The sequence below is a fragment of the Lithobates pipiens genome, unplaced genomic scaffold, assembly GCF_037356315.1.
Source record: "Lithobates pipiens isolate NorthernLeopardFrog02 unplaced genomic scaffold, aLitPip1_a1.2 Scaffold_13, whole genome shotgun sequence".
Taxonomy (NCBI): Eukaryota; Metazoa; Chordata; class Amphibia; order Anura; family Ranidae; genus Lithobates; species Lithobates pipiens.
Window position 1 is genome coordinate 458,634,622 of NW_027507718.1, and position 26,468 is coordinate 458,661,089.

At 43.2% G+C, this 26,468-nt stretch overlaps 1 protein-coding gene across 1 annotated transcript in view; it reads left to right on the forward strand.

Moving 5' to 3' along the window:
- The window catches only part of STK32B (serine/threonine kinase 32B), a 339,672-nt gene that overhangs the window by 111,919 nt on the left and 201,285 nt on the right, over positions 1 to 26,468 (forward strand). The window contains exon 4 of the mRNA XM_077477798.1: positions 24,069 to 24,242. Coding sequence (XP_077333924.1) covers positions 24,069 to 24,242 — 174 coding nt within the window. The remainder of the gene's footprint in view (positions 1 to 24,068; positions 24,243 to 26,468) is intronic.

Consider the following 26,468-nt stretch of genomic DNA (forward strand, 5'->3'; position numbering starts at 1 on the left):
ATGTTATGCATCATACAGAACTCACTGTGTGCCCCAGAGGCTCAAGTCAAAAACATAAAAGTCTCATCTACCTCTTCTTCCTAGGAACAATTGCATTCCCGGCAATGTTCATATACTCGGTAGATTCACTATAAGACAGGTACAGCTGTCCTCTATTTGTTTCACAAGCATGCATTTCCTTTTTCAAAATATAATTTAATCCTAGAAGCGATGTAAAAAATCTAACTCATTACAGTAGCTGAGAATCAGCATCCTGTGCTGCCGCTAATGTTTCCAAATCAAATTTAGTAAATTAGATAGTCAAAACAAAAAGCGCAGTACCATCAACAGAAGTAACAGAAAAGCATTTATACTTTGGCAGCTGATTCATCAAACCTCCCAAAAGCCAGCCGGTGACCAGGCTTATTACCAAAAGTGAGACAATAATCCAGGATCCTCTGAGGCTGTTTAAAACTTCCTTTTAGCTCTAAGTGCTGGTAAATTATTAATCCTGGGTATATGCACAATCCTTACAAGGGTTTATCTGCATCTAATTCGTTTGGAAATCTCTATTTTCTGACTCTCTCCTTTCCCACGTGGAAGAAGAAAGGAAATAATACATACAGGTGTGCTTTCATCGTTGGCTGATAACTGTGGTGGTCCCAGCACTATGGTGGTTCATCTCTCCACTTGTTTCTTACAAGGAGTTATTTGCCAATCAGCTGCCCATACATTATACATTTTTTTTGTACAGTTTTCCTTTGGATTTAGCATATAATATGAGGTCAAACCAAAACACTTTCAATTTGTATGCAAACGGGCAGGCGCTTGTACTGCATAGTTGAAGATAAGTCTAAAAGAAATTGAATAAGAAAATTGTGTAATGTATAGCCAGCCTTAGAGGAGGGCCCGTTGCCAAAGATGGGGTCAGTTCTCATCTACAATGACTGACAGTAAAGAACTGCTCATCCTCATCTACATGTCCAGACATATAGATATCTCTACTTGATTCAGCCAGTGGTATGATTAAGTAATTTTTTCTCATTGGAAGTAAATAGCACTAGGTCTTGCAGAGATTCATATCAGCTCCCTAAACTGACGAACCTTTAAGAATCTATACATATAAAAGGCAGAGTGGACATAACTGATGAAGTGCAAATTTACTGGCATATCTCTGTAAACTAAAGTAGTTCAGTTCTGTTATTTACATTGCACAGCTCATTAACTTCCATAGAAGGCCCAGATGCTTTGTAATGTTACCCCCTATCTGAAATCAGCCAAGCTGAGGTGGACTGGTAGTTGGGGGAGCGGGGATACTGGCAATAATTCTAATAATGGAAGTTGATAGGCCGAGGGCTGTAATTCACTGAACAACCTCCCCTTGAAAAAAAATATATATATTTGTAAGAATTACTTGAGAACCTTTTTACTGTGAACTTGCAAGAACATGAATATGGTAGCTGGTTATAATCACTTCTTTTCAAAGGTCCTATGGCTGACATTCTAATCCTGACGTCACTATCTAGTGTGTTGCCATCCTGAAACAAGACTTTTTACATTTTAAGTTGTTGTAAACCCTTACATATACCCACTGAAGTGGCTAGCCTCAGGTGATATAAAGAAATGAAACAAAAGTTCCTACATACGTTGTTCTTGTTTATCTGCAGCCCTCTCTCCTCTAGCTGTTCAAAGCACAGAATCTAGACATCATTTCTCACCTCCAGAAGGCGAGGGGCAAGGATATGACATCACACACTACACAGCAGTGGGTACTTAGTGTAATCAGAGACCTGAGAGAAGGTAATGGGCATACCCTCTCTACAGGCATACCCCACTTTTAAGTACACAATGGGGTTTATTTACTAAAGCTGGAAAGTTCAAAATCAGGCTCACTTCTGCATAGAAACCAATCAGCTTCTAACCCCAGCTTGTTCAAATAAGCTCTGGTAATAAAACCTGAAAGCTTATTGGTTTCTATGCAGAAGTGAGCCTGATTTAACACTTTCCAGCTTTAGTAAATAAACCCCATTGTGTACTTAAAAGTGAGGTATGCCTGTATACAGTCCTGTAGGGAAGCATGCGCAACTAAGACTTTCAATTACCTGCTGTGTGCTGAAAGGGGAAGAGGAGAGGGTCCATATCCCAGGATTGTCTGGTTTCAGCATAGACCAGGGATCCTCAAACTACGGCCCTCCAGCTGTTGCGGAACTACGCATCCCATGAGGCATTGTAAAACTCTGACATTCACAGACATGACTAGGCCTGATGGGAATTGTAGTTTCTGAACAACTGGAGGGCCGTAGTTTGAAGACCTATGGCATAGACTATCAGCGTTGACTCATGCAGATAGCAGAGGAATGGGAGAGGATACAGAAATCACACTAGGTGCTTGGAAAAGAGGCATATACACAGTATATAAGCTATGCTTTGTTCATTTTAGATTTCAGAGGTTTACAACCACTTTAGCTGGCTGTGAGCTTACCTTATTCCCTTGGTGGTGGAGGCAAAGTCAGCATCTCTGCACCTTTAAATTGAAGTCTGTAATGGAAGCTTCCATTTTTCTGTCTTTACGGGTTCCCGTTAATTATAGAGATATTTACTTTCTAGAAGAATTAGTCAGAGCAAAAAGAATAAATATGCCTTGAGGTTCTTTCAAGTATGATGCTTTGAACTTTTATTGAAGTCTTGCAGCAGCATTCCTCTAGGTACGCAACAGAATTTCTCTGCTTGCCAATAATTCCAGAGCAAATTTTGTATCTTGGCTTTTATACATTCTTCTTACTATGTTCTATACTAAAAAAAGAAAAATGTTTTAATTCTAATTTATTGAGTCAAAAGGGAATAAAGTTTATTGCTATTCCTATTAAATAATTGCAGCCAGCAAATGGAGCTTCATACAAGGTCTGTCCTGTGTCAAGTGTCTTTCTTTCAAATGATGTTCTGTTAAGAAGAATAGTATACAATCTGGCATTCCTGACTTCCTTCTGAAAATGCTTGTTCTCTTGTTGGTATGCTAAACATCTGGCTCTAGTATTTTCTGCACTAACACAATTATGTTAGTCAGGAAACCAATATATGTTCCAGTAGTCTTTATCTACATACATTTTTGGGTTAGTGACTTAAAATATTGAAGAAGAGGCTTAGAATGATAGCCAGGCAACTAGCAGTTGGAAGAAGATAATGTGTTTTCTTCAGGAAAAGTTTACTATAAATTAACCTAAATCAAACAGGAGGGGTAGACATCCTCCTCTTATATTTGTAAGAATGTCAACATCATAACTATTACATGAAAACAATATCCCAGAAAGCATAATAGTAGTTGGGCTTACTTATTAGGCCGCGTACACACGGGCGGACTGTCTGACGGACTTGGTCCGCTGAAACGTGTGTGGGCTTCAGCGGACTTTTTCGGCGGACAGTCTGGCGGACTAAGTCTTTCTGAATTTCCGTAATATTATCCGTCCAAACTTGGTTTCAGCGGACAGTCCGCTCGTGAGTAGGCTAGTTCGACGGACAAAGTATGGCGCATGCTCAGAAAGGATTTACACGGCAAAAGGTTGCATTGCAGTGTATTGGACGTCGTATTTCTAGTCCCGTCGTACGTGCTGTACACGTCATTGCGCAAGCTTTCGGCGGACTGTCTGTTCATCGTGTGTGGTCAAGTCCGTTCATTCGAAAGTAGGACGGACTGTCTGTCGGATTGTCTGACGGACTTAGTTGGGCAGACATTCCGCCCGTGTGTACGCGGCCTTAGATTGTTGGAAAGCCCAGCATGATTTTAAAATACAGGCTCATTATTGCATTTGGCACTAAATTAAAATTTCTAGAATCAAACATTTATGTGAGTAATAAAAAAAAAAGTATATATATATAGTATTAACAAAGGTATTGGGAACCCTGTCTCCCTGTCTTTACATGTACATGAACTTTAATGGCATCCCAGTCTTAGTCTGCAGGGTTTTAATATTGAGTTGGCCCACCCTTTGCAACTATAACAGCTTCAACAGTGCCTGACCTCACAAATGTGTTTCTGTAAGAATGGTCAAACATTCCCATAGACACACTCCTAAACCTTGTAGGCAGCATTCCCAGAAGAGTTGAAGCTGTTATAGCTACAAAGGGTGGGCCAACTCAATATTGAACCTTACGGACTAAGACTGGGATGCCATTAAAGTTCATGTGCGTGTAAAAGCAAGTGTCCCAATACCTTTGGTAATATAGTCTGTGTGTGTGTATGTATGTATATATATATATATATATATATATATATATATATATATATATATATATATATATATATATATATATATATATATATTGACCAAATACTATTACCATTTCTCTGTAGTGAAAGTACATTTTCTTTTACCATGGAGAGAAACCAAACATTTTTTTTTTCCCTTGTGTTCAGTTGTATCTGCCATGAAATATAACTGAACCATTTTGCTAATTGATATTAATTACCCATGTCTAAATAAACCAATAATATGTCATCATAGCTGCATGCACACAACAACTTGGTACATGGTGATACAAAAGATAATTAGTCTGTTTGTAAAACTGTTACGGAACAGCTGGAATTACAGATTTATTTTAAGAATAATGACCACCCTTAAGCAATTAATGGATTTCCTATGGAAGTAACAAGTTTATAGAAAATTATGACTTTAGCTTGAACTTTTTAATCTTTTTATGTAAACATAAACAAGTATAAATCTTGCTTTGGGCATTGTCATGTGGCAAAATGGAGACTTTTAAAAAGACAAAATTGCACACATGCTTACAATCTTTAGTTATATTTAAAGAGAAATAAAATCCCCCTGGGTGATCTATGTACATAGCAAGGACTTTAAATTTGTAGCAGATTCCTACCTTTTTTGTGTTCTGAAGAAAAAAAAACAGTTTGTTCCACTATGACCTAGCAAGACCGATTCTTTAATGACTGGTCTGCATTCAATATAACCACCTTGTGCACCCCCGGTGTTCTGTTTAGGAAAGTTGCAGTGTCTGTCTCTTTAGAACTCATTAAAAAGATAAAATAAACTTCTAATCCAGGGGTTGCCTACAATTTGTACTAATCAGTGAGCCAACCACACAAGCAGGAAATTACATTTACAAGGGCGTTCTGTACACTAGTGGTATTCCAGTTTGCTATATTACATTCAAATATTGCATTGAGTTTTATATAATTACAGTGGCTTTTGACTACAAATGTAATATTATAGTAAATAATTGCGCCAACCAACCCCAAAAATTTATAAATATATTTGAGAATTTTCTAGCAAAAAAAACTGTTTTAACCACTTCCCACCCGGCCAATGTATATATACGGCCGGGTGGGAGCCGCCTGCTCCTGATAGGACGTTCAGGAACGTCCTTCAGGAGTAGCGGGATCGCGCGCGCGCGCGCGCAGCGGCGCGATCCCGATGTGCTCGTGTCACCCGGACACGGCACATCTCAGATCGGCAGGAGGGCTCTGTGATTGGCCCTCCTGATCACATGACGGCCGTGTCCAATCACGGCCGTCATGTGATGTAAACAAACAGCCGGTTGCTAGGCAATCGGCTCTCCTCTCCTCACACGGAAGTCATCGCAGAGGAGAGGAGAGCGGATCGCTGCAGCCGGCTGATGATCAGTGAGTATGGGCTGCTTTTCACAGCTTTTTACTCACTGATCATCAGTGTAGTGTCAACACACAACACACCACACAGTACAAACACAGTCCCCACATATGTCCCCAAAACACACATGTCCCAAAACATACATGTCCCCAAATAATAAAAACACATGTCCCTAATAATAAAAACATGTCCCCCACATATGTCCCACTAAAATCACATGTCCCAATGATTATCTGTAGTGATGGACGAACTTCCGACGGGACGTTTCGCGAACGCGAAACGCGAACGGACACAAACGTTCGCGAAAACGACCGTTCGCCGCGGGCTCCATTGACTTCAATGGGAGGCGAATTTCGCAAACCTTTAGGTCGAATTTGCGGCCACGGGGTAATTATTAGGGGGTAGCACGTAGTCCCACCACCTGGACAATAGCATAATACATGTATGAGGTGAATTTGGGATCGATAACTACAAGCATTTTTTTTTTATTTGGGAAATTGTTCTGACAATTCAGGACTATGGAGCTAATGAAGGCAATGGAGGAGAGGGAAGGTCAGGGACCAGGGTAGGCAAACAAGAGGGTGCAGGAGATACAGAGCACTGACAGCAGCACCGTAATACAGAGCACTGACATCAGCACCGTGACATACAGCGCTGACAGCAGCTCCGTGACATACAGCGCTGACAGCAGCTCCGTGACATACAGCGCTGACAGCAGCTCCGTGACATACAGCGCTGACAGCAGCTCCGTGACATACAGCGCTGACAGCAGCTCCGTGACATACAGCGCTGACAGCAGCACCGTGACATACAGCGCTGACAGCAGCTCCGTGACATACAGCGCTGACAGCAGCTCCGTGACATACAGCGCTGACAGCAGCTCCGTGACATACAGCACTGACAGCAGCTCCGTGACATACAGCGCTGACAGCAGCTCCGTGACATACAGCGCTGACAGCAGCACCGTGACATACAGCGCTGACAGCAGCTCCGTGACATACAGCGCTGACAGCAGCTCCGTGACATACAGCGCTGACAGCAGCTCCGTGACATACAGCGCTGACAGCAGCTCCGTGACATACAGCGCTGACAGCAGCTCCGTGACATACAGCGCTGACAGCAGCTCCGTGACATACAGCGCTGACAGCAGCTCCGTGACATACAGCGCTGACAGCAGCTCCGTGACATACAGCGCTGACAGCAGCTCCGTGACATACAGCGCTGACAGCAGCACCGTAAGCAGCCCCAGGAGGAAGTCAGCACAGCACAGGGATGGTGTGATCCCCTCATAATAAGAACCCCCAGGAGGAAGTCAGCACAGCACAGGGATGGTGGGAGCCCCTCATAATAAGAACACCCAGGAGGAAGTCAGCACAGCACAGGGATGGTGGGAACCCCTCATAATAAGCAGCCCCAGTAGAAATATGACACCGCTCAACCTCTTCAAAGAGGAGGGTAGGGGCATATAGTACGGTGTGCTTTTTTGGGTCAGGGAAGTGAGCCAAATGAATTAAGAAGGTCTGTGTGCTTGATTCCAAAAATTGTTTATAGACATATACATGGTCTACTGATCACATGTGTTGAATTCCTCCGAGATCCATGCCTCATTCATTTTTAGAAATGTGAGGTAGTTAACACTGTGGTGAGCTAGGCGAGTACGCTTATCGGTCACAATCCCCCCTGCTGCGCTGAACGTCCTTTCGGACAGGACACTGGATGAGGGGCAAGCCAACAGTTCGATTGCAAATTGGGCAAGCTCTGGCCAGAGGTCAAGCCTGCCCACCCAGTAGTCTAGGGGTTCATCACTCCTCAGAGCGTCCACATCGGCCGTTAACCCAATGTAGTCGGACACCTGACGGTCTAGGCGTTCCCTGATGCTGGATCCGGATGACACCTGTCGATGGGTCGGCTGAAAGAATGACCTCATATCCGAAGTCACCAACACATCTTCAAACCGGCCTCTTCTTGCAGGCGCTGTTGGATTGGTACCCGCAAATCCTTCTCTGGGAGTGGGAATTGCTCCTCTGCCAGCGCACGCAAAAGCAGAATGCAGCATTTCTCGAAGCAAGGCCTGGAAGTGCTGCATTCTGACAGCCCTCTGCGACGGCGGTAACATTTCCGCCATTTTGTGTTTGTACCGGGGGTCTAAGTACGTTGCCACCCAGTACTGGTCCTTGACCCTCATGCTTTTTATACGGGGGTCCCTATTAAAACACTGGAGCATGAAGGCCCCCATTTGCACTAAAGTGGAAGCGGTGTGGTGGCCTGGCTCCTGCTCATCATCCAGGATAATGTCGTCCTCTTCATTCTCCTCTCCCCATCCTCGCACAACAGGGATCCCAGAAAGGTTTAAAGCATGCTCTTCTTGCTCCTGCTCATCCGCCCCGGCACCATCCTCCTCTGACTCCTCATCAGACTCCTGTTGTTGACTTGTCTCAGATAGAGTAGCCCCCCCTGGGAATTCATCCAGCATTGCGACTTCCTCATCTTCCCGCTCCTGCTCCTCCACAGCCTGATCAATGACACGACGCAATGCACGCTCCAGAAAGAAGGCATAAGGTACCATGTCACTGATGGCGCCATGGCTGCGACTGACCAGTTTGGTGATCTCCTCAAATGGCCGCAGAAGTCTGCATGTGTCGCGCATGAGCAGCCACTGGCGCGGTGAAAAAAAACCCAGCTCCCCAGAACCGTTTCTTTCGCAGAGTTCATACAGGTAGACGTTAACTGCACGTTTCTGCTGGAGCAGCCTATCAAGCATATAGAAGGTTGAGTTCCATCGCGTCGGGCAATCGCAAATAAGACGTCTGACCGGCAGATGGTGTCGCCGCTGAATGTCAGCAAGGCGAGCCATGGCCGTGTAAGATCTTCTGAAATGGGCCGAGATTTTCCTTGCCTGCCGCAAGATGTCCTGGACCCCAGGGTATTTGACAAGGAATCGCTGCACGACCAAGTTTAAGACGTGTGCCATGCACGGCACGTGCGTGATTTTGCCCTGTTTCAATGCGCTAAGCAGATTGGCACCGTTGTCACACACCACTTTACCAACTGTCAAATTGAGCGGTGTTAGCCACTCATCTGCCTGTGAACGCAAAGCTGAAAGGAGTGCCGGGCCAGTGTGGCTCTTTGCTTCCAGGCACAACAGACGCAGCACGGCATGGCAACGTCTCACCTGGCATGTGGAATAGGTTCTGGGGAGCTTGGGCGGTGCAGTGGAAGAGACGCTAGCAGCGGAAAAGGAGGAGGCAGCTGAGGAGGAGAGGGAGGAGGATGGAGTAGGAGGAGGAGAAGAAGAGTCAGGCCTGCATGCAATCCGTGGCGGTAAAACCAAATCTACACGGGTGCCACGGGTTACATGCTTGACGGCCGTCAGAAGGTTCACCCAGTGGGCAGTAAAACTGATATACCTTCCCTGCCCGTGTTTGCTAGACCACGTGTCTGTGGTCAGATGTATCTTGGCACCGACACTGTGTGCCAGAGATACATTCACTTGCCGCTGAACATGGCCATATAGCTCTGGGATGCCCTTCTCTGAGAAATACTTCCTTCCTGGGACCTTCCATTGTGGTGTTCCAATGGCCACAAATTTGCGAAAGGCCTCCGAGTCCACCAGTTTATATGGCAGTAGTTGGCGGGCTATGAGTTCTGACAAGCCAGCCGCCAACCGTTGGGCAAGAGGGTTATCCGGCGTCATCATTTTTTTACGCTCAAACATTAGGCCCACGGAAGCCTGCCTTTTTGCAGAAAAATGTGAGCTTGGCGTGATGGAAGGTGGAGTGGAGGACAATTGTGAGGAGAGAGGAGAAGGAGAAGTAGAAGACGAGGCTGGACGGTGAGAGCCTGCAGTGTGGCTTTGTGTGTTCCGTTGCTCCCACTGGGCTCGGTGATGGCTGCTCATGTGCCTTCTTAAGGCGGTCGTCCCTAGGTGAGTATTGGGCTTACCGCGACTAACGCGTTGACTGCAAAGATTGCAGATGGCAACGCTATTGTCAGCAGCGGACACGTTAAAAAAAGCCCACACTGCGGAGCCATGTGCCGGTGTCCTGGGAGCGCCAGATGTGACCGTACATGGTCGATGACTCGCTCCTGATACATTTGCAGTCTGCTTTGTCCCTGCTGTGCAATGTAAGTCATTGCTGCTTCTCCTCCCTATCTGCTGGTCCATATCTCCCTCTGAACTCCCCTCCTCTTCCTCTCTTGTGGGCACCCACGTGACATCACTAGACACGTCATCATCAACGTCACCTTCCCCACCGCTATAAGTAGAGTAGGCAGCAACACCGGGGACCAACCTCCTCCTTGGGCTGATCTGGGTACTGGCGTCAGACTGCTGAGTAGCGCTTGTTGCTACCTCCTCTTCCTGATCCAATACCAAGAGTGGCTGCGCATCAGAAATGTCCTCTTGATATGGATCGGAAAATAATTCCAGTGACTCAAGCGGAAGGTATGTGGTGGTGGTGGTGGTGGTCGTGTTGTTGGTGGTAGTGTCTTTGGGGGTGCACATAGCAGAGAGTGAAGAAGAGGGTGCAGATCGAGAGGATGAGGAGGGTGCAGAAGAGTAAGGCTGAGCGAGCCACTCAACCAAGTCTGGTGCATCCTTTAAAGTAATTGAACGCACCTTCTGCAACTTCCCACTTTGGCTCAAGCCTGTTGCTCCTGCCCTACCCCTACCACCCCTGCGGAAGGGCCTGCCTCTTCCTCTGCATGTCATTTTTTAAATGACCCTGTGACAAAACTCTTAGTCCCTATACCGCTGAAGGACTGCTGCAGTATAGGTGAGCGGTCAGCAGTGGTGCACGTCAACCCTATCTATTGTGGACCTATAGCGGTCCTTACAGAACAGCAGACTGTACCACACTCAAGCCTATGTACCGTAGCACCCTATACCAAGTTACCAGTCCTTATAAGAACTTTTGTGGACCAAGCAGGTTGTGTATTAGTGTTTAGCAGACTGTACGTCAGTCCCTATACCGCTGAAGGACTGCTGCAGTATAGGGCAGCGGTCAGCAGTGGTGCACGTCAACCCTATCTATTGTGGACCGATAGCGGTCCTTACAGAACAGCAGACTGTACCGCACTCAAGCCTATGTACCGTAGCACCCTATACCAAGTTACCAGTCCTTATAAGAACTTTTGTGGACCAAGCAGGTTGTGTATTAGTGTTTAGCAGACTGTACGTCAGTCCCTATACCGCTGAAGGACTGCTGCAGTATAGGGCAGCGGTCAGCAGTGGTGCACGTCAACCCTATCTATTGTGGACCGATAGCGGTCCTTACAGAACAGCAGACTGTACCGCACTCAAGCCTATGTACCGTAGCACCCTATACCAAGTTACCAGTCCTTATAAGAACTTTTGTGGAACAAGCAGGTTGTGTGTTAGTGATTAGCAGACTGTACGTCAGTCCCTATACCGCTGAAGGACTGCTGCAGTATAGGTGAGCGGTCAGCAGTGGTGCACGTCAACCCTATCTATTGTGGACCGATAGCGGTCCTTACAGAACAGCAGACTGTACCGCACTCAAGCCTATGTACCGTAGCACCCTATACCAAGTTACCAGTCCTTATAAGAACTTTTGTGGACCAAGCAGGTTGTGTATTAGTGTTTAGCAGACTGTACGTCAGTCCCTATACCGCTGAAGGACTGCTGCAGTATAGGGCAGCGGTCAGCAGTGGTGCACGTCAACCCTATCTATTGTGGACCGATAGCGGTCCTTACAGAACAGCAGACTGTACCGCACTCAAGCCTATGTACCGTAGCACCCTATACCAAGTTACCAGTCCTTATAAGAACTTTTGTGGACCAAGCAGGTTGTGTGTTAGTGTTTAGCAGACTGTACGTCAGTCCCTATACCGCTGAAGGACTGCTGCAGTATAGGGCAGCGGTCAGCAGTGGTGCACGTCAACCCTATCTATTGTGGACCGATAGCGGTCCTTACAGAACAGCAGACTGTACCGCACTCAAGCCTATGTACCGTAGCACCCTATACCAAGTTACCAGTCCTTATAAGAACTTTTGTGGACCAAGCAGGTTGTGTATTAGTGTTTAGCAGACTGTACGTCAGTCCCTATACCGCTGAAGGACTGCTGCAGTATAGGGCAGCGGTCAGCAGTGGTGCACGTCAACCCTATCTATTGTGGACCGATAGCGGTCCTTACAGAACAGCAGACTGTACCGCACTCAAGCCTATGTACCGTAGCACCCTATACCAAGTTACCAGTCCTTATAAGAACTTTTGTGGAACAAGCAGGTTGTGTGTTAGTGATTAGCAGACTGTACGTCAGTCCCTATACCGCTGAAGGACTGCTGCAGTATAGGTGAGCGGTCAGCAGTGGTGCACGTCAACCCTATCTATTGTGGACCGATAGCGGTCCTTACAGAACAGCAGACTGTACCGCACTCAAGCCTATGTACCGTAGCACCCTATACCAAGTTACCAGTCCTTATAAGAACTTTTGTGGACCAAGCAGGTTGTGTATTAGTGTTTAGCAGACTGTACGTCAGTCCCTATACCGCTGAAGGACTGCTGCAGTATAGGGCAGCGGTCAGCAGTGGTGCACGTCAACCCTATCTATTGTGGACCGATAGCGGTCCTTACAGAACAGCAGACTGTACCGCACTCAAGCCTATGTACCGTAGCACCCTATACCAAGTTACCAGTCCTTATAAGAACTTTTGTGGACCAAGCAGGTTGTGTGTTAGTGTTTAGCAGACTGTACGTCAGTCCCTATACCGCTGAAGGACTGCTGCAGTATAGGGCAGCGGTCAGCAGTGGTGCACGTCAACCCTATCTATTGTGGACCGATAGCGGTCCTTACAGAACAGCAGACTGTACCGCACTCAAGCCTATGTACCGTAGCACCCTATACCAAGTTACCAGTCCTTATAAGAACTTTTGTGGAACAAGCAGGTTGTGTGTTAGTGATTAGCAGACTGTACGTCAGTCCCTATACCGCTGAAGGACTGCTGCAGTATAGGTGAGCGGTCAGCAGTGGTGCACGTCAACCCTATCTATTGTGGACCGATAGCGGTCCTTACAGAACAGCAGACTGTACCGCACTCAAGCCTATGTACCGTAGCACCCTATACCAAGTTACCAGTCCTTATAAGAACTTTTGTGGACCAAGCAGGTTGTGTATTAGTGTTTAGCAGACTGTACGTCAGTCCCTATACCGCTGAAGGACTGCTGCAGTATAGGGCAGCGGTCAGCAGTGGTGCACGTCAACCCTATCTATTGTGGACCGATAGCGGTCCTTACAGAACAGCAGACTGTACCGCACTCAAGCCTATGTACCGTAGCACCCTATACCAAGTTACCAGTCCTTATAAGAACTTTTGTGGACCAAGCAGGTTGTGTATTAGTGTTTAGCAGACTGTACGTCAGTCCCTATACCGCTGAAGGACTGCTGCAGTATAGGGCAGCGGTCAGCAGTGGTGCACGTCAACCCTATCTATTGTGGACCGATAGCGGTCCTTACAGAACAGCAGACTGTACCGCACTCAAGCCTATGTACCGTAGCACCCTATACCAAGTTACCAGTCCTTATAAGAACTTTTGTGGAACAAGCAGGTTGTGTGTTAGTGATTAGCAGACTGTACGTCAGTCCCTATACCGCTGAAGGACTGCTGCAGTATAGGGCAGCGGTCAGCAGTGGTGCACGTCAACCCTATCTATTGTGGACCGATAGCGGTCCTTACAGAACAGCAGACTGTACCGCACTCAAGCCTATGTACCGTAGCACCCTATACCAAGTTACCAGTCCTTATAAGAACTTTTGTGGAACAAGTGAGTTGTGAATGTTTAGCAGACTGCAGCAGAAGGGCAGCAGTCAAGTATAATATCCTTTCTATATTTGGAAGAAAGAATATTATACATGTACAAGCCTATTACTGTACCACTGATACCAGTCCTGAAAAGAACCTTTGTGGAACTAATAATAACAGCAAGTCTTTAAAATTACCCTCACTGCCTGACAACACTGCTTCCTTCCTGTCCCTATACAAATTGGCAAAAAAAGAGAACGATTAGTGGTTACTGGAACAGCTCTTTTGTGGACCTTGATAGTAACAGCTAATGATGATGATGATGATGATGATGATGAAAGACTAATCTGGCTGTCCCTGTAGCATACACCGTCCTTTCCCTTTCTCTAAACTAACAAAAGACACTCAGGCTGCTGCAAGAATCAGCAGCACAGCAAACCTATCAACACCTAACACCTATACCAGTCCTGAAAAGAACTTTTGTGTACCAAATAGCTAGTGGTTTATCTCTCCCTACTCCACACAGGAACCTGTCCCTATCTTAACAGAAGAAAGAATGTAAAATGGCCACCGGATCGGGTGTATTTATAGGTTAGGGGGAATGTACAAGTGTCCATGTGCTGTCATGTCTCAATTGGCTGTCCTGTATCACATGATAAACGTGTCACCAAAGGTTAAAGTTCTTGTATACATTAAACACGTAAGTCCGCCGCGGCGAACGACGGAAAAAGGCGTTCGAACGTGCGGACCGCGAATGTCGGAAATTCGCCGCGAAACGACCGCCGGGCGAACCGTTCGGCCATCACTAATTATCTGCACACATATGTACGTGATCACCTGCACACATATGTACATGATCATTTGCGTACATATGTCCGTGATCACACAAACCAATTATTATACACTTAACGGAATTTTTTTTACCAAAAACATGTAGCAGAATACATTTTGGCTTAAATTTATGACAAAATTTGATTTTATTGGATTTCTTTTCAAATAGAAAAAAGAAAATATTGTTTTTTTCCCAAATTTCCGCTTTTTTTGCGCTTATATCGCAAAAAAAAAAAAACGGAGTCGTGAATAAATACCACCAAAATAAAGCTCTATTTGTGCGAACAAAATGATAACAATTTCATTTGGGTACAGTGTAGCATGACCGCGCAATTGTCACTGAAAGCGCTAGAGCGCTGAAAGCTGAAAATTGGGCTGGGAAGGAAGGGGGTGAAAGTGCCCTGTATTGTAGTGGTTAAACATGTAAACACCAAATCTGAAAAAGAGGCCTGGTCCTTAAGTGGTTAAGCAAAATAAAGCAAGGAATGTTGTGTAATGATGGCCGTTGTTTTACTATGAGATTTTAAGATCACTCAAAGGTGGAGATACAGTCCAACGAAAAAAGTAACTAATCCAGGCATAGACTGAAGCCTTTTGATTATTGTTTTCTGGTGAGTGTTCATTTTGGAAGGTGGTGGTATATCACAGATAGATGGAAGTCTTTTCATCACGGATTTAGATTTGTGCACGTGGGTTTAATTACCCATTTTGAAGAGGATCACTGGGACTTTTTGTCCAATATCTATACAGTTTTTTACAGTTTCTTTCATGGTTTAATTAACAATGAATGATATATAGTTGACAGATGTAATTACACATTATTTATTTTTGCGCCGGTGCACATTTAGACTACAAATGGAATAGTAATTTTAATACCAATAATTTAAAAACATGGCTTGTGTGGAATTTGTATATGCAATATTATTATTATTTATTTTTTATCAAAAGTTGAATTCCCCTTTAACTCTGGCAAATCCTATCAGTCACATTCATTATTACCTATGTTCGAGGGATCTCATTAAAGCAGGGGTGTCCAAACTTTTTTTAAAGTGGGCCGGATTTGATGAAGTGAACATGCCTGAGGGCCGACCATTTTGCCTGACATTCTTTGAACCATTGAAAATTCGGTCTAAGTGTGTCCATCCGAGCACTAATACACGGCCCAACAAGAATTCTCTTGCCTTTGTCGCACTCGTTCCCAACACACAGACGAATGCTCTGCACTTTAGGGGGCACCGTTAATTCTTAATGGTACCCCACACATTGGAAAATGTAGGGTGCTTTTGGTGCAGTGCAATAAAAAAAAAAAAAAAAAAAAAGCTCGGGAACTTCTTTCCCAGCATTTTTGTGAGTAGGGAAGTCCATTGAAATTAATGGGCTGCCCTACACACAGTACACAGCCACACAGATGTTGCATTTACAGGCTTAAAACAGGTGGTGAGGAGGCAACATAATGCCTCTTTACCGCCATTCAAATGCCTCTGAAAAGAGATCTGTGCATGGGTTGCTTTTCAGAGGAGCAGCAGTCCTGGCTAATATCACACACAAGCCCTACAAAAGCAGTTTTGATGGTATAAGAATGGGGGGAGGGGGGTCCGGATTAAAAGTAACATACACACAGACACAAGCACACAAATGCAGGCACACATACAGACAAATGCACGCCGCACACACATACAGACATATATGCACACACATACAGACATACATACAGACACATGTGCACACACACATACACACACACATACAGACATACATACACATACTTACAGACACATACAGAAATACATACAGACACACATGCACACACATACAGACATACAGACACATGTGCACACACACGTATATACAGACACACACATACACACACAGACATACATACATAAATGCACACACATACAGACATACATACAGACACATGTGCACACACACATACATACAGACACATGTGCACACACACATACATACAGACACATTTGCACACACACATACAGACACATGTGCACACACACACACAGACACATGTGCACACACACACACACATGTGCACACACACATACATACAGACACATGTGCACACACACATACATACAGACACATGTGCACACACACATACATACACATGTGCACATACACACACACATACAGACATACATGCACACAAATACAGACACATGCATACACATACACACACACACATGAATAAAGGCCTTTTTAACACTAATCTAGCTTGTAGTACAGTACCTTTGCAGCTTCCTCATTCAGCTGGGTACTGCACTGTAGGGGGAAGCAGAGAGCACAGCACAATCCTCTGCACTTTACTTTCACTTTTGAAGCTCACAAAGCTTCTCACAGTGCCGGGGATCGGCTGATCTGACAGCCCTGATCCCGCAGCACAATAAATTGAGAAAGACCAGGCGGGCCGTTCAAAACCGGACCACGGGCCGCAATTGGCCCGCGGGCCGGACTTTGGACATGCCTGCATTAAAGCTATGAGGATTTATAAATATTTCCTTTCTTTCTTTCTTTCTTTTTTTAATAATTTATTATGGTCAAGATTAAAAACAATTTAAATCTATTAAACTTTGAATCTACATTAATATGGATTTAAATTTTGAATTTTTGAACAGTCTTGTAATCTTTTAGTATACCAACCCCCAATGGGGTTGATTTACTAAAATTAGAGCGTGCACAATCTGGTGCAGCTGTGCATGGTAGTCAATCAGCGTCTAACTTTAGCCTGCTCAATTATACTGATACTAAAGGTTTTTTTTTTAAATAACAAACATGTCATACTTAGCTCGTCTGTGCAAGGGTTTTGCACAGAGTGGCCCTGTTCCTCCTCTTCTGGGGTCCCTCAGTGGTGCTCTTGGGTCCTCTTCTTCCCCCCGAGGAGTGCCTCCTCAGAGACCTGCATTCCAAGGGGGCACTTATGCGGGCACTTGTGCAGATGCACTCCCGAGTCCTGCTGCATTGACACAGACAGCAGGACTGGTCCCCCCCCCCCCCTGGCTCCTGTGTCACTGGATTTGATTGACAGTAGTGGGAGCCAATTGCTCCTGCTGCTATCAATATTTCCAATGAGGACCCAAGCTTGTCCCCATCGCTGGAAAGATCATGTTCAGGTAAATAAAAGGGGCGCTCTGGGGGGCTGCAGCATGGAAGGTTTTTCACCTTAATGTATAGAATGCATTAAGGTGAAAAACACTGAGACTTAACAACTCCTTTAAGCTTTGACAAAAAAAAAAGAAAACTGGAAGCTGGTTGGTTTCTGTGCAGAGCTGCGCCAGATTTTGCACTTTCCAGTTTTAGCGAATCACCCCATTGAGTCATCACAGCAGAGGCTCATCTCTTATCAAATGGCTCAATCCAAGATTTTAATCAGACAAATGATATCTCATAGCAATTTTCATCTGTTCTCCTGTCTTTCTAGCTAATAGTACTCTGAGAAGTCTATGTCACATATTATATTAAAAGTCAATTTGTAAAACAATACAAACTGTTTTTATTATTAAAACAGATGTAAAACAACAAAAACAAATAAAAAAAAATGAAATCATTATCTATTAAATCAAATAGCATTAGTAGTAATCAGCGCGGGTTTACGAAGGATCGTTCCTGCCAGACCAATCTGCTAACATTCTACGAGAAAGTGTGCAGCCATCTAGATAGGGGAAGGCCTGTGGTTTTGGTCTATCTGGATTTTGCAAAAGCATTTGATACAGTTCCCCATAAACACTTAATTTACAAGCTGAGGTCTGCAGATATGGACCATAAGGTTTGTTCTTGGGTGAAAAAACTGGTTACAGGGGCGTGCCCAAAGGGTGGTGATAAATAATGTGTACTCAGACTGGTCTGGAGTGGTAAGGTTCTGTCCCCAATTGTCTTAGAACCAATTCTAAATTCATTAATAAATTATATGGAGGATTAGATAAATAGCTCAATCTCAGTTTTTGCAGACAACACAAAAATAAGTAAGGCAATAATTCACATCAGGATATAGAAATTTTACAGAAAGACCCGAACAAAATAATGGAGTGGGTAACTACATGGCAAATTAGGTTTAATGTGTAGAAATGGAAGGTATTGCACTTGGGAGCAAAAAATATAAATGCACACTACTGACTTGGGGGAGAACCGCTGGGGGACTAAGGATGGAGAAAGATCTGGGGGTCCTAGTAGATTGAGCAATAACATGCAATGTCAAGCTGCAGCTACCAAAGCTGGCAGAAATTTAGCATGCATTAAAAAAAGGGATATACTCCAGAGATAAAATGATAATCATGCAACTTTATAAAACTCTTGTTAGGCCACATCTGGAGTACTCCATCCAGTTCTGGTCACCAGTCCTCAGAAGGGAAATGCTGGAACTGGACATAGTCCAAAGAATGGCAACAAAATTAATCAGGGAACTGGAGGACCTCAATAACGAGGAACAACTACAAGCACTAAATGTATTCTTGCTGGAGTAGCGATGCTTGAGAGGGGACATGATAGCGATTTACAAATACCTCAATGGTGATCCCAGCATAGGAAAAAAACGATTTAGTCTCAGGGAGTGTAAGAGGACATGGGGCAACACATTGAGATTGGCGGAGAAGCAGTTTAACCTTAAACTGCAGAGGGGGTTTTTCACTGTCAGGGCAATAAGGATGTGAATATTTTTAAAAGACTCTTAGATGTGCATCTTAAAGAACACAACATACAGGGATATGGGAAATAATTATAGACACTGACATACACGTACACCTACACAGGTTGAACTGGATGGAATATTGTCTTTATTAAACCTTACTTACTATGTAGCTATGTAAATAAAATTGGCCCAAATTGACATAGTTGCCTTACGAGAGAGCTATTATTATTTCACAGCTCTTAATGCAGTATTTTATATAATACGTTAGGCCACATAAGATACCACAGGACTCCTTTCTGTTTTATTAGATTGTGTAAGAGCATTCAGTGCCACACATGATCAGTTAAAAAAAAAGCATAAGGTGGAATTCTTCTTTAATGGACACTATTTTTGCAGAACAAAGACATGTACCACTGGGCAAAAGATAGCTTTGAACAGTGCCAGTCTGATCATATTTCTGTAGTACACTCATCCTCACAATGCACCTGTAAAAATGCTGCTTGCCTGTGCATTTGTTATAGTATATCATTAAAATATAATTTGAAGGTGATGATAGTGGTAGTATTCTTGGACCCACCATTCTCTGAAGAATTCCAGAGTCAGCAGATAAAACCACAATGAAAGATTCATTTGTTCAAAATTCAATTAATATGCAATATGAAGCACATGGGTTTTGAACATTTCTCCAATATTTACTGGCTCTCCTGTTTGAAATCATATTTAAAATTAGTTGAATTCCACATTTATGGAAGCCTGCCCTAGGAGCAGCTTTGTAAAGGGTTTCTTCTATCTGTCAGGTTGATGCTGTATTAATTAGAAAATCAGCTGTTGGGATTTTCTATTATAATAATATTTTATCCACTTCTTGCCCTTCGGACAGTTTGGGTTAAAGGGCCAATCACAGTGGCCCTTTACCATGTGATCAGCTGTGCCAGTGACAGCCGATCATGGATGTAAATGCAGGTCAGTTATCTGCTTTTCTTTCCTTATGCTGATAGCACGAGGAGAGAAGAAGAGAGATGATAACAGGCTTGTGTTAAAGGGACATTGGCACTGATAATCAGGGGACTGATTATCAATGTCCTGATTATCAGTGCAGTCCAAACAGTACCCACCAATGCTGCCAATTAGTGCTCACCAGTGCTGCCAATTAGTGCCCATCAGTGCTGCCAATCGGTGCTCATCAGTGCTGCCAATCAGTGCCCACCAGTGCTGCCAATCAGTGTTCATTAGTGCTGCCAAGCAGTCTCATCAGTGCTGGCAATTAGTGCCCATCAGTGCCTCCTCATCAGTGCCACCTAGCAGTGCTGCCAATCAGTGCCCATCAGTGCCATCTACCAGTGCCTATCAGTGCCCATCAGTGTTGCATGACCGCTCATTTGTCATTCAAAGTGTGACAGCACTGAAAGCTGAAAATTGGCCTGGGCAGAAAGGGGGTAAGAGTGCCCAATAGTCAAGTGGTTAAATAAGGTATGGCGCTTATTAACATATATCATATGTTTATTTTTAAAAACACTGCAGATCTTGATTGTAGAATGCAAATAGAAAGGCAAATTTTGTGTGTAAAAACAAAATAAGAGTAGAATTTTGATTTAAGTTTTCATCTTTTTAAACTGATTCTTGCTTTAATCAAAGCTCGAATTAAAAAATATCTGCCACACGCTTTGCTTATGCCTGCTTGTTGTAGACACAGGTATCACTGGGCCTCACCAAGAGACCCTAGGAACCCTAGGAAAGCTGAAAATCCCAACTTCCTTCAGAAGATGCTCCAGCAGTGGTGGCCCATGCATCATCTCCACCTCCATCCAGAGCTCTTGTGCACTTGGAGAGGAGCTTCTGCCTGGCGGTAAGTGCCAGGGGGTCTGTCAGAGCCGCATGCGGGGCACAGTGGCTGCAAATGCTGGGCACAGTGGCTGCATATGATGGCACAGTGACTGTATTTGGTGGGCGCAGTGGCTGCACATGACAGGCACAGTGGCTGCACATGATGGGCACAGGGACTTTATTTGGTGGGCGCAGTGACTGCACATTATAGGCACAGTGGCTGTATTTGGTGGGCACAGTGGCTGCATATGCTGGGCACAGTGACTGTATTTGGTGGGCACAGTGGCTGCATTTGATGGGCACAGTGGCTGCATATGTTGGGCACAGTGGCTGCAATTGATGGCACAGTGTCTGCATTTGATGGACACAGTGAGGCTGCAATTGATGTTTTTTTTAAAGTATTTTTCAGAATTTTTCAGTTTGTCTGCGACCCCCCTGAAAAAAAACAAAATCTGAGCACCAGCCGCCACTGCGCTCTAGCAATGTGCAGGAATGCATTCTCACATTTTACTTAATTTCTTTTTCATAGCTTTTACTTAGCATTTTGTAATCACACAGTGGGGGGTTCACAGATAAATGGACCTTGTGTTTTCATGCAAGATCTGCTTCTGCCCGAAAGGCATGCCCTTTAACTCATGTTCTTCATGAATGGATATATTTCCTTTTCATTCTCAAACCAGGTGGGCTCTGCTGCCTCTGTCATTACACTGAACTCTTTACTGTTATATAACATGCAATTGGATCCGTAGGTCTGCATTGTAAATGAAAAAAGGGGTTATATATAAATAAAGCATAATCATCTTTAATTTTTCTGAAGAAGTCTACATTTATGTATGTCATTTGACATAAAGCGTGTAAGAAGCTTAGAGAAATACAACTACAGAGAAAAGGGGAGAAAGCTAATCTCAGTTTTCATATGGCACATATACTTAAAGATTACTGTGGATTGAATTTTGAAGGTTAGTTAATTGAAAATTTTAATCATTTTTTGAACTTTTTTTTTTCTTTTACCTTTTTTCTAGATTCAAGTGTTGCCAGTTCTGTTAAATAATATAATCATAATAAAATAAACCAATTTATAACCATTTTTGGGGAGCTTTTTGTTAAAGGAAACCTAGAACAAGTATGCAAATAAAATGTTCTGACTTAACTGACTGCATACATGTTACAATGCAGTAACCCAATAGGTGCTTAAGTCAGGGTATCTGGATGGCTACCAAGCAAATAGCATTTTCATAAAGAGGTGACCAGCCTTGGTATCCTAATTTGCAAACATTTAGTAGTTTTTCTCATATTTTTTTCTTAATTATAAATTTAAAAAAGTATCAGGTAAATATGAAATATTGCATATTATTATTATTTATATAGCACTAACAATTTGTACAGCACTTTACAACATGAGGGTAGACAGTACAGTTACAATACAATTCAATACAGGAGGAATCAGAGGGCCCTGCTCATGAGAGCTTGCATTCTAATTTTGTATTCTCTTTTTGAGACAGCGGGTGGAGCTTTAGGTTCCTTTCCATACACTTTCTCACTTCCTTACCGTCTGCTGAAAAAAATGTTTTCAGAACTCAATAGCTCAAGCTGAATTATTTTTTTTTTTAAACTTTACACTTTTATTCATTTTGCAGAGAAAAAAAAAGAGTACATACAGGGAGCAATGAAGTAATTGTGATAGTACATTCCAATACATAGTATGTATACACACTGGTTTGTACATATAACGGACATGTACCTATTTCACATGAACACAGTAATATATACTATTGTATGCTTATACATTATCTTTTATGGGTAATAAACTATAGGGTAACGTTGGAAACTTATATTTAAGTCGAAACATGCTGTAACTGGCAGGTAATCACACATGTTGGATTGATCTATTATATAGTATTCCTGAGTGCACAGTGCTGAAATGTGTGTGTTACTGGCAAAGTACCGAAGAGTATAACAGAGTGTGCTATAGATCATTAGAAGCCAGCGGATCATTCCAGCTGTATACTTCTGGGGTCCTTGAGCCATGGGTCCCAGATTTTTAGAAATTCTGAGTGGTGAGCTTAGCTTTGGAGAAGCTGTATTCCATTTTGAGGTTATTGTTTAGAATTGTGATTACGTCTTGGATGTTTGGGAGTGGTTTGGTTTTCCACTTCCTTGCCAATGCTAGGCGTGTGGCAATAGGGACATGAGTGGCTATGGATTGAAAACACTTGGGCCATGTGGGGATTGCCAGGCCGAGAAGGAAATCCAGTGAGAATAATTTAGGTGTCATGGGGGTGACTGACTGGAGGAGAGTTAATGTTTGGTTCCAAAAGTTTTTGAGAGCTGGGCATTCCCACCATATATGGAAGAGGGTTCTCAGAAGGCTACAGTTCCTCCAGCATAAATGAGAGACAGCAATACAAAACAATCTTCATGATCAAAGAAGCACATGAACATGATTACTTCAATCCCATGCACAACATAATCTTATCTATGTGACACAAAAGCATTTGGTTGAAAAATTCAGTAAGCTTATTCTCTGATAAAAGACTGCTAAAGGTGTTTACTCAAGTCTTTATTTCCAATAGACAGCCTTACTGTCATCCAACGGATTGGCTAATGCCCAGTGGTGTTTCAATGGTGCCTGAATTAAACAGGAAAGCAGACCCTTTTTTCAAAAGCCCATTGGGTTCACTGAAATACAAAAGACCCCAGGATTTAATGTTGAGCGATATATCTTGAAAGAAATAAAGCAAGTCAGATTATAGAATAATATGTATTACGGAGGACCCTTCATTCAAAATGGATTATTTAGTAATCAGTAGAGTATAGAGTGGTTCAGACTACTGTCCTGAACACTAGCTGTGAAATATATCCAACCTCTGTTACGGATATAATGGACAAAGTTAAGCTGTTCAGTTGTGTCCTCATTGTCCCTAACCTGATTTCTCAGGAAAATTAATTTTTGCCTTCCAGCGCATTGTGCATAAGTACATATGGAGAACCCAATTAGGTTAGAAACTATGGTAACACAAATGAAAAGCCAAGCTCTGATTATTACAGCCAAGTCAGGGGTAGATGAAGTTCAACAACCCGAAGCATGAATCTTAAACAGTAATAAAAATTTCAGGAGACATATTTTTTAGATGGTCAACAATTTGACTGTTCTTTACCTCCTTTTTCCCTCCTCAATTGTATACCTGTCACCCATGTTCTGAAAGGCTTTCTCAAATGACGCTCACATTTTCTTTAATGAATTCAGTTAACATACCTTCTGTAAGATGCAAGTGGTCAAACATTCTATATGACAGCAGACATGACAGGATATATACATTTTACAGTTTTGAATAGAGCAGATCTTACAAATATGCTGTGTTTTTGTCTTGCTCCTCCTCACATGTCCAAAATCACTCAAAATCTTATCTTTCAGGTACTCCTTCCAGGATGAAGAAGACATGTTTATGGTGGTGGACCTGCTGTTGGGGGGAGATCTGCGTTATCACTTGCAACAGAATGTTCATTTTAGCGAAGAGGCTGTTAAACTTTATATCTGTGAACTTTCACTGGCACTGGATTATTTACAAAGACATCACATCATTCACAGGTAAGGTAATGATTATATATATATATATATATATATATATATATATATATATATATATATATATAATTTATTTATTTTTAATTTATTTTTTTAAATACCTTCACAAAAGGTACAGATATATCTTGTAAGAATTTAATCTACCTATATCTGCATTTTCTTTTTGGAACCTTCTGGTAGATGTAATAAGGTATTAGGGACTAATTGGTTTCCCAAGCATGAGCAATATATTGGGTATGGGGATAATTTGCTAAAGGCAAATAGACTGTTCATTTTGCAAGGGAAGTTGCACCTTGCAAGGGGATTATTCCCAAACCTTTGTGAATGAGATGAAGCTCTGCTGACTTCCTTTATCCAATGATGTGCAAGGAAAAATGTTGTTTTATTATCGTTGCTTGTAATTGGCTTTCTTCGCAAATCGAAATTTCACCAAATTCACAAAGCCCTCAAAGTGAATAACCTTTAGTTAATTAAACCTATTTTGTTGTATATCATATTGTTGAGCTGTTGTTGTGCATACTGGGGATGGATTTCCTTGCCAACTCTATTTAGGTGTACACCACAAAAGCACTAGAAGTTGGATCATGTGTCTCAGATTGTGTTTAAGTGTATGTGTAGCATAGCACATCAAACAAAATCAAAGAAAATTCCCAGCTCAACTTACCGACCATCCTGCAACCAACCAAATTATCCTGTCTAAGAGTATGTGTTAAAAACAGGGGTTTAGTTTGCACACATTTGCAAATGCATGCATAAGCTGCAGAGCCACTTCACGGCATCACTGTTTTAATGCTTACTGTTAGACAGGATAACTCTGTTGATTGCGCGCTGGTCGGTAAGATGAGCTGGGAATGTTTTTTGGTTTTGTTTGACATGTGTTGCCCTTCCATGTGCTCCCTGCTGCAAACGCCATTTACTGGTGGGGGCAGTGGCCATCTGTTTATCTGTTTATACTGTAGCATATCACAGCCTAGACCAGACATGTTAAATAGAGCCACTGTGATGATCAAAGCTAGATAAAACAATCATCATCTACAGCAGTGGTTCTAAACCTTGGTGAGATGAGGGCCTAGTGAATTCTTCCTAAGCCTTCCATGTGCATACCAGGGCTGGCTTAACCGTTAAGCAAAATAAGCACATGTTTATGGCACCACAGATTTGTCGTCCCCCTCCCCCCTAGATATTTTGCCTTTAAAGGATAAGTGAACTCTAAAACAAAGCGCAGTTATTCTTTTCACCCCTTCGCCTCAAGCTAACCGATCCCACCCTCCCCCTCCACAGATGTGTACTTACTGAGATCAGACTGCTGTGGCCTCTGTCGTTTACTTACATCCTGCAGCAAAAGTCCTCTCTCTCCTGGCTGTACAGATGCATTACAGCCCAATAAACTTGTATGTGGCTCTCCTACCAGCTGAGGGTATACCGTAAAAATAATTATCTTTAATTATCACTGATTAAAGAAGTGGTTTCAATCATCATTTCTAAATGAAAGACCTTAGGTAGTTATTTTCCCAATCTGTTAAAGAAATTAAATAACATTTTTATTTAATGTAAATGTAGGATCTGGCCTGCGGCTGACTTGGAAGAAACATGAGGAAGTGTTTATACATTTTCAAACTTTTGTTTCACTTTCACCACTTATTGAGTCCTAATATCTTGTTAGTAAAGCAAGTAGAGGGGCAGCATTGTTGGCTTTGCCCATAATATGACCCTGGCCCCAACAGTAAAAAATAAATAAAAATTGTTTCACATAATAAAAAAATGATGTTTGGTGGTCAGTAGGAGAAAACTACTCTGGCTTTAGTGGTAAGTAGGTGAAAAAGATACCCTGATGTTGGAGGCCCTGGATGGGGCTGGGGGACTGGAGGTCTCTTCATATGTCTGAGTATCACTGTGGAGGATGAGAGATCTGGAGCAGGTTAGGGGACTCTGCTGCTGACTTGTTGGCCCTGTGAGGGATCTGAGGAGGTTGATGACACCTATGGGGGTTTTTGGGGGTCTGGGTTATTCTCCAGAAGGCTGGAGGCTTTACAGGAGCACTGTGAGAAACTGGAGGCTTCTGCTGGGGCTGGGGCTGACAGTAGTGTGGCAGCTGGGGGGGGGAGTTACTGGCGTTTGAAGGTTGGTGTAGCTATGGGGGGCTGAAGGCTCTGAGTGTGGGCTGGCATATACTGTGGGAAGTTGGACATCACTGTGGTCGGTTGGGGTCAACTGGGGGAAGTTCATGGG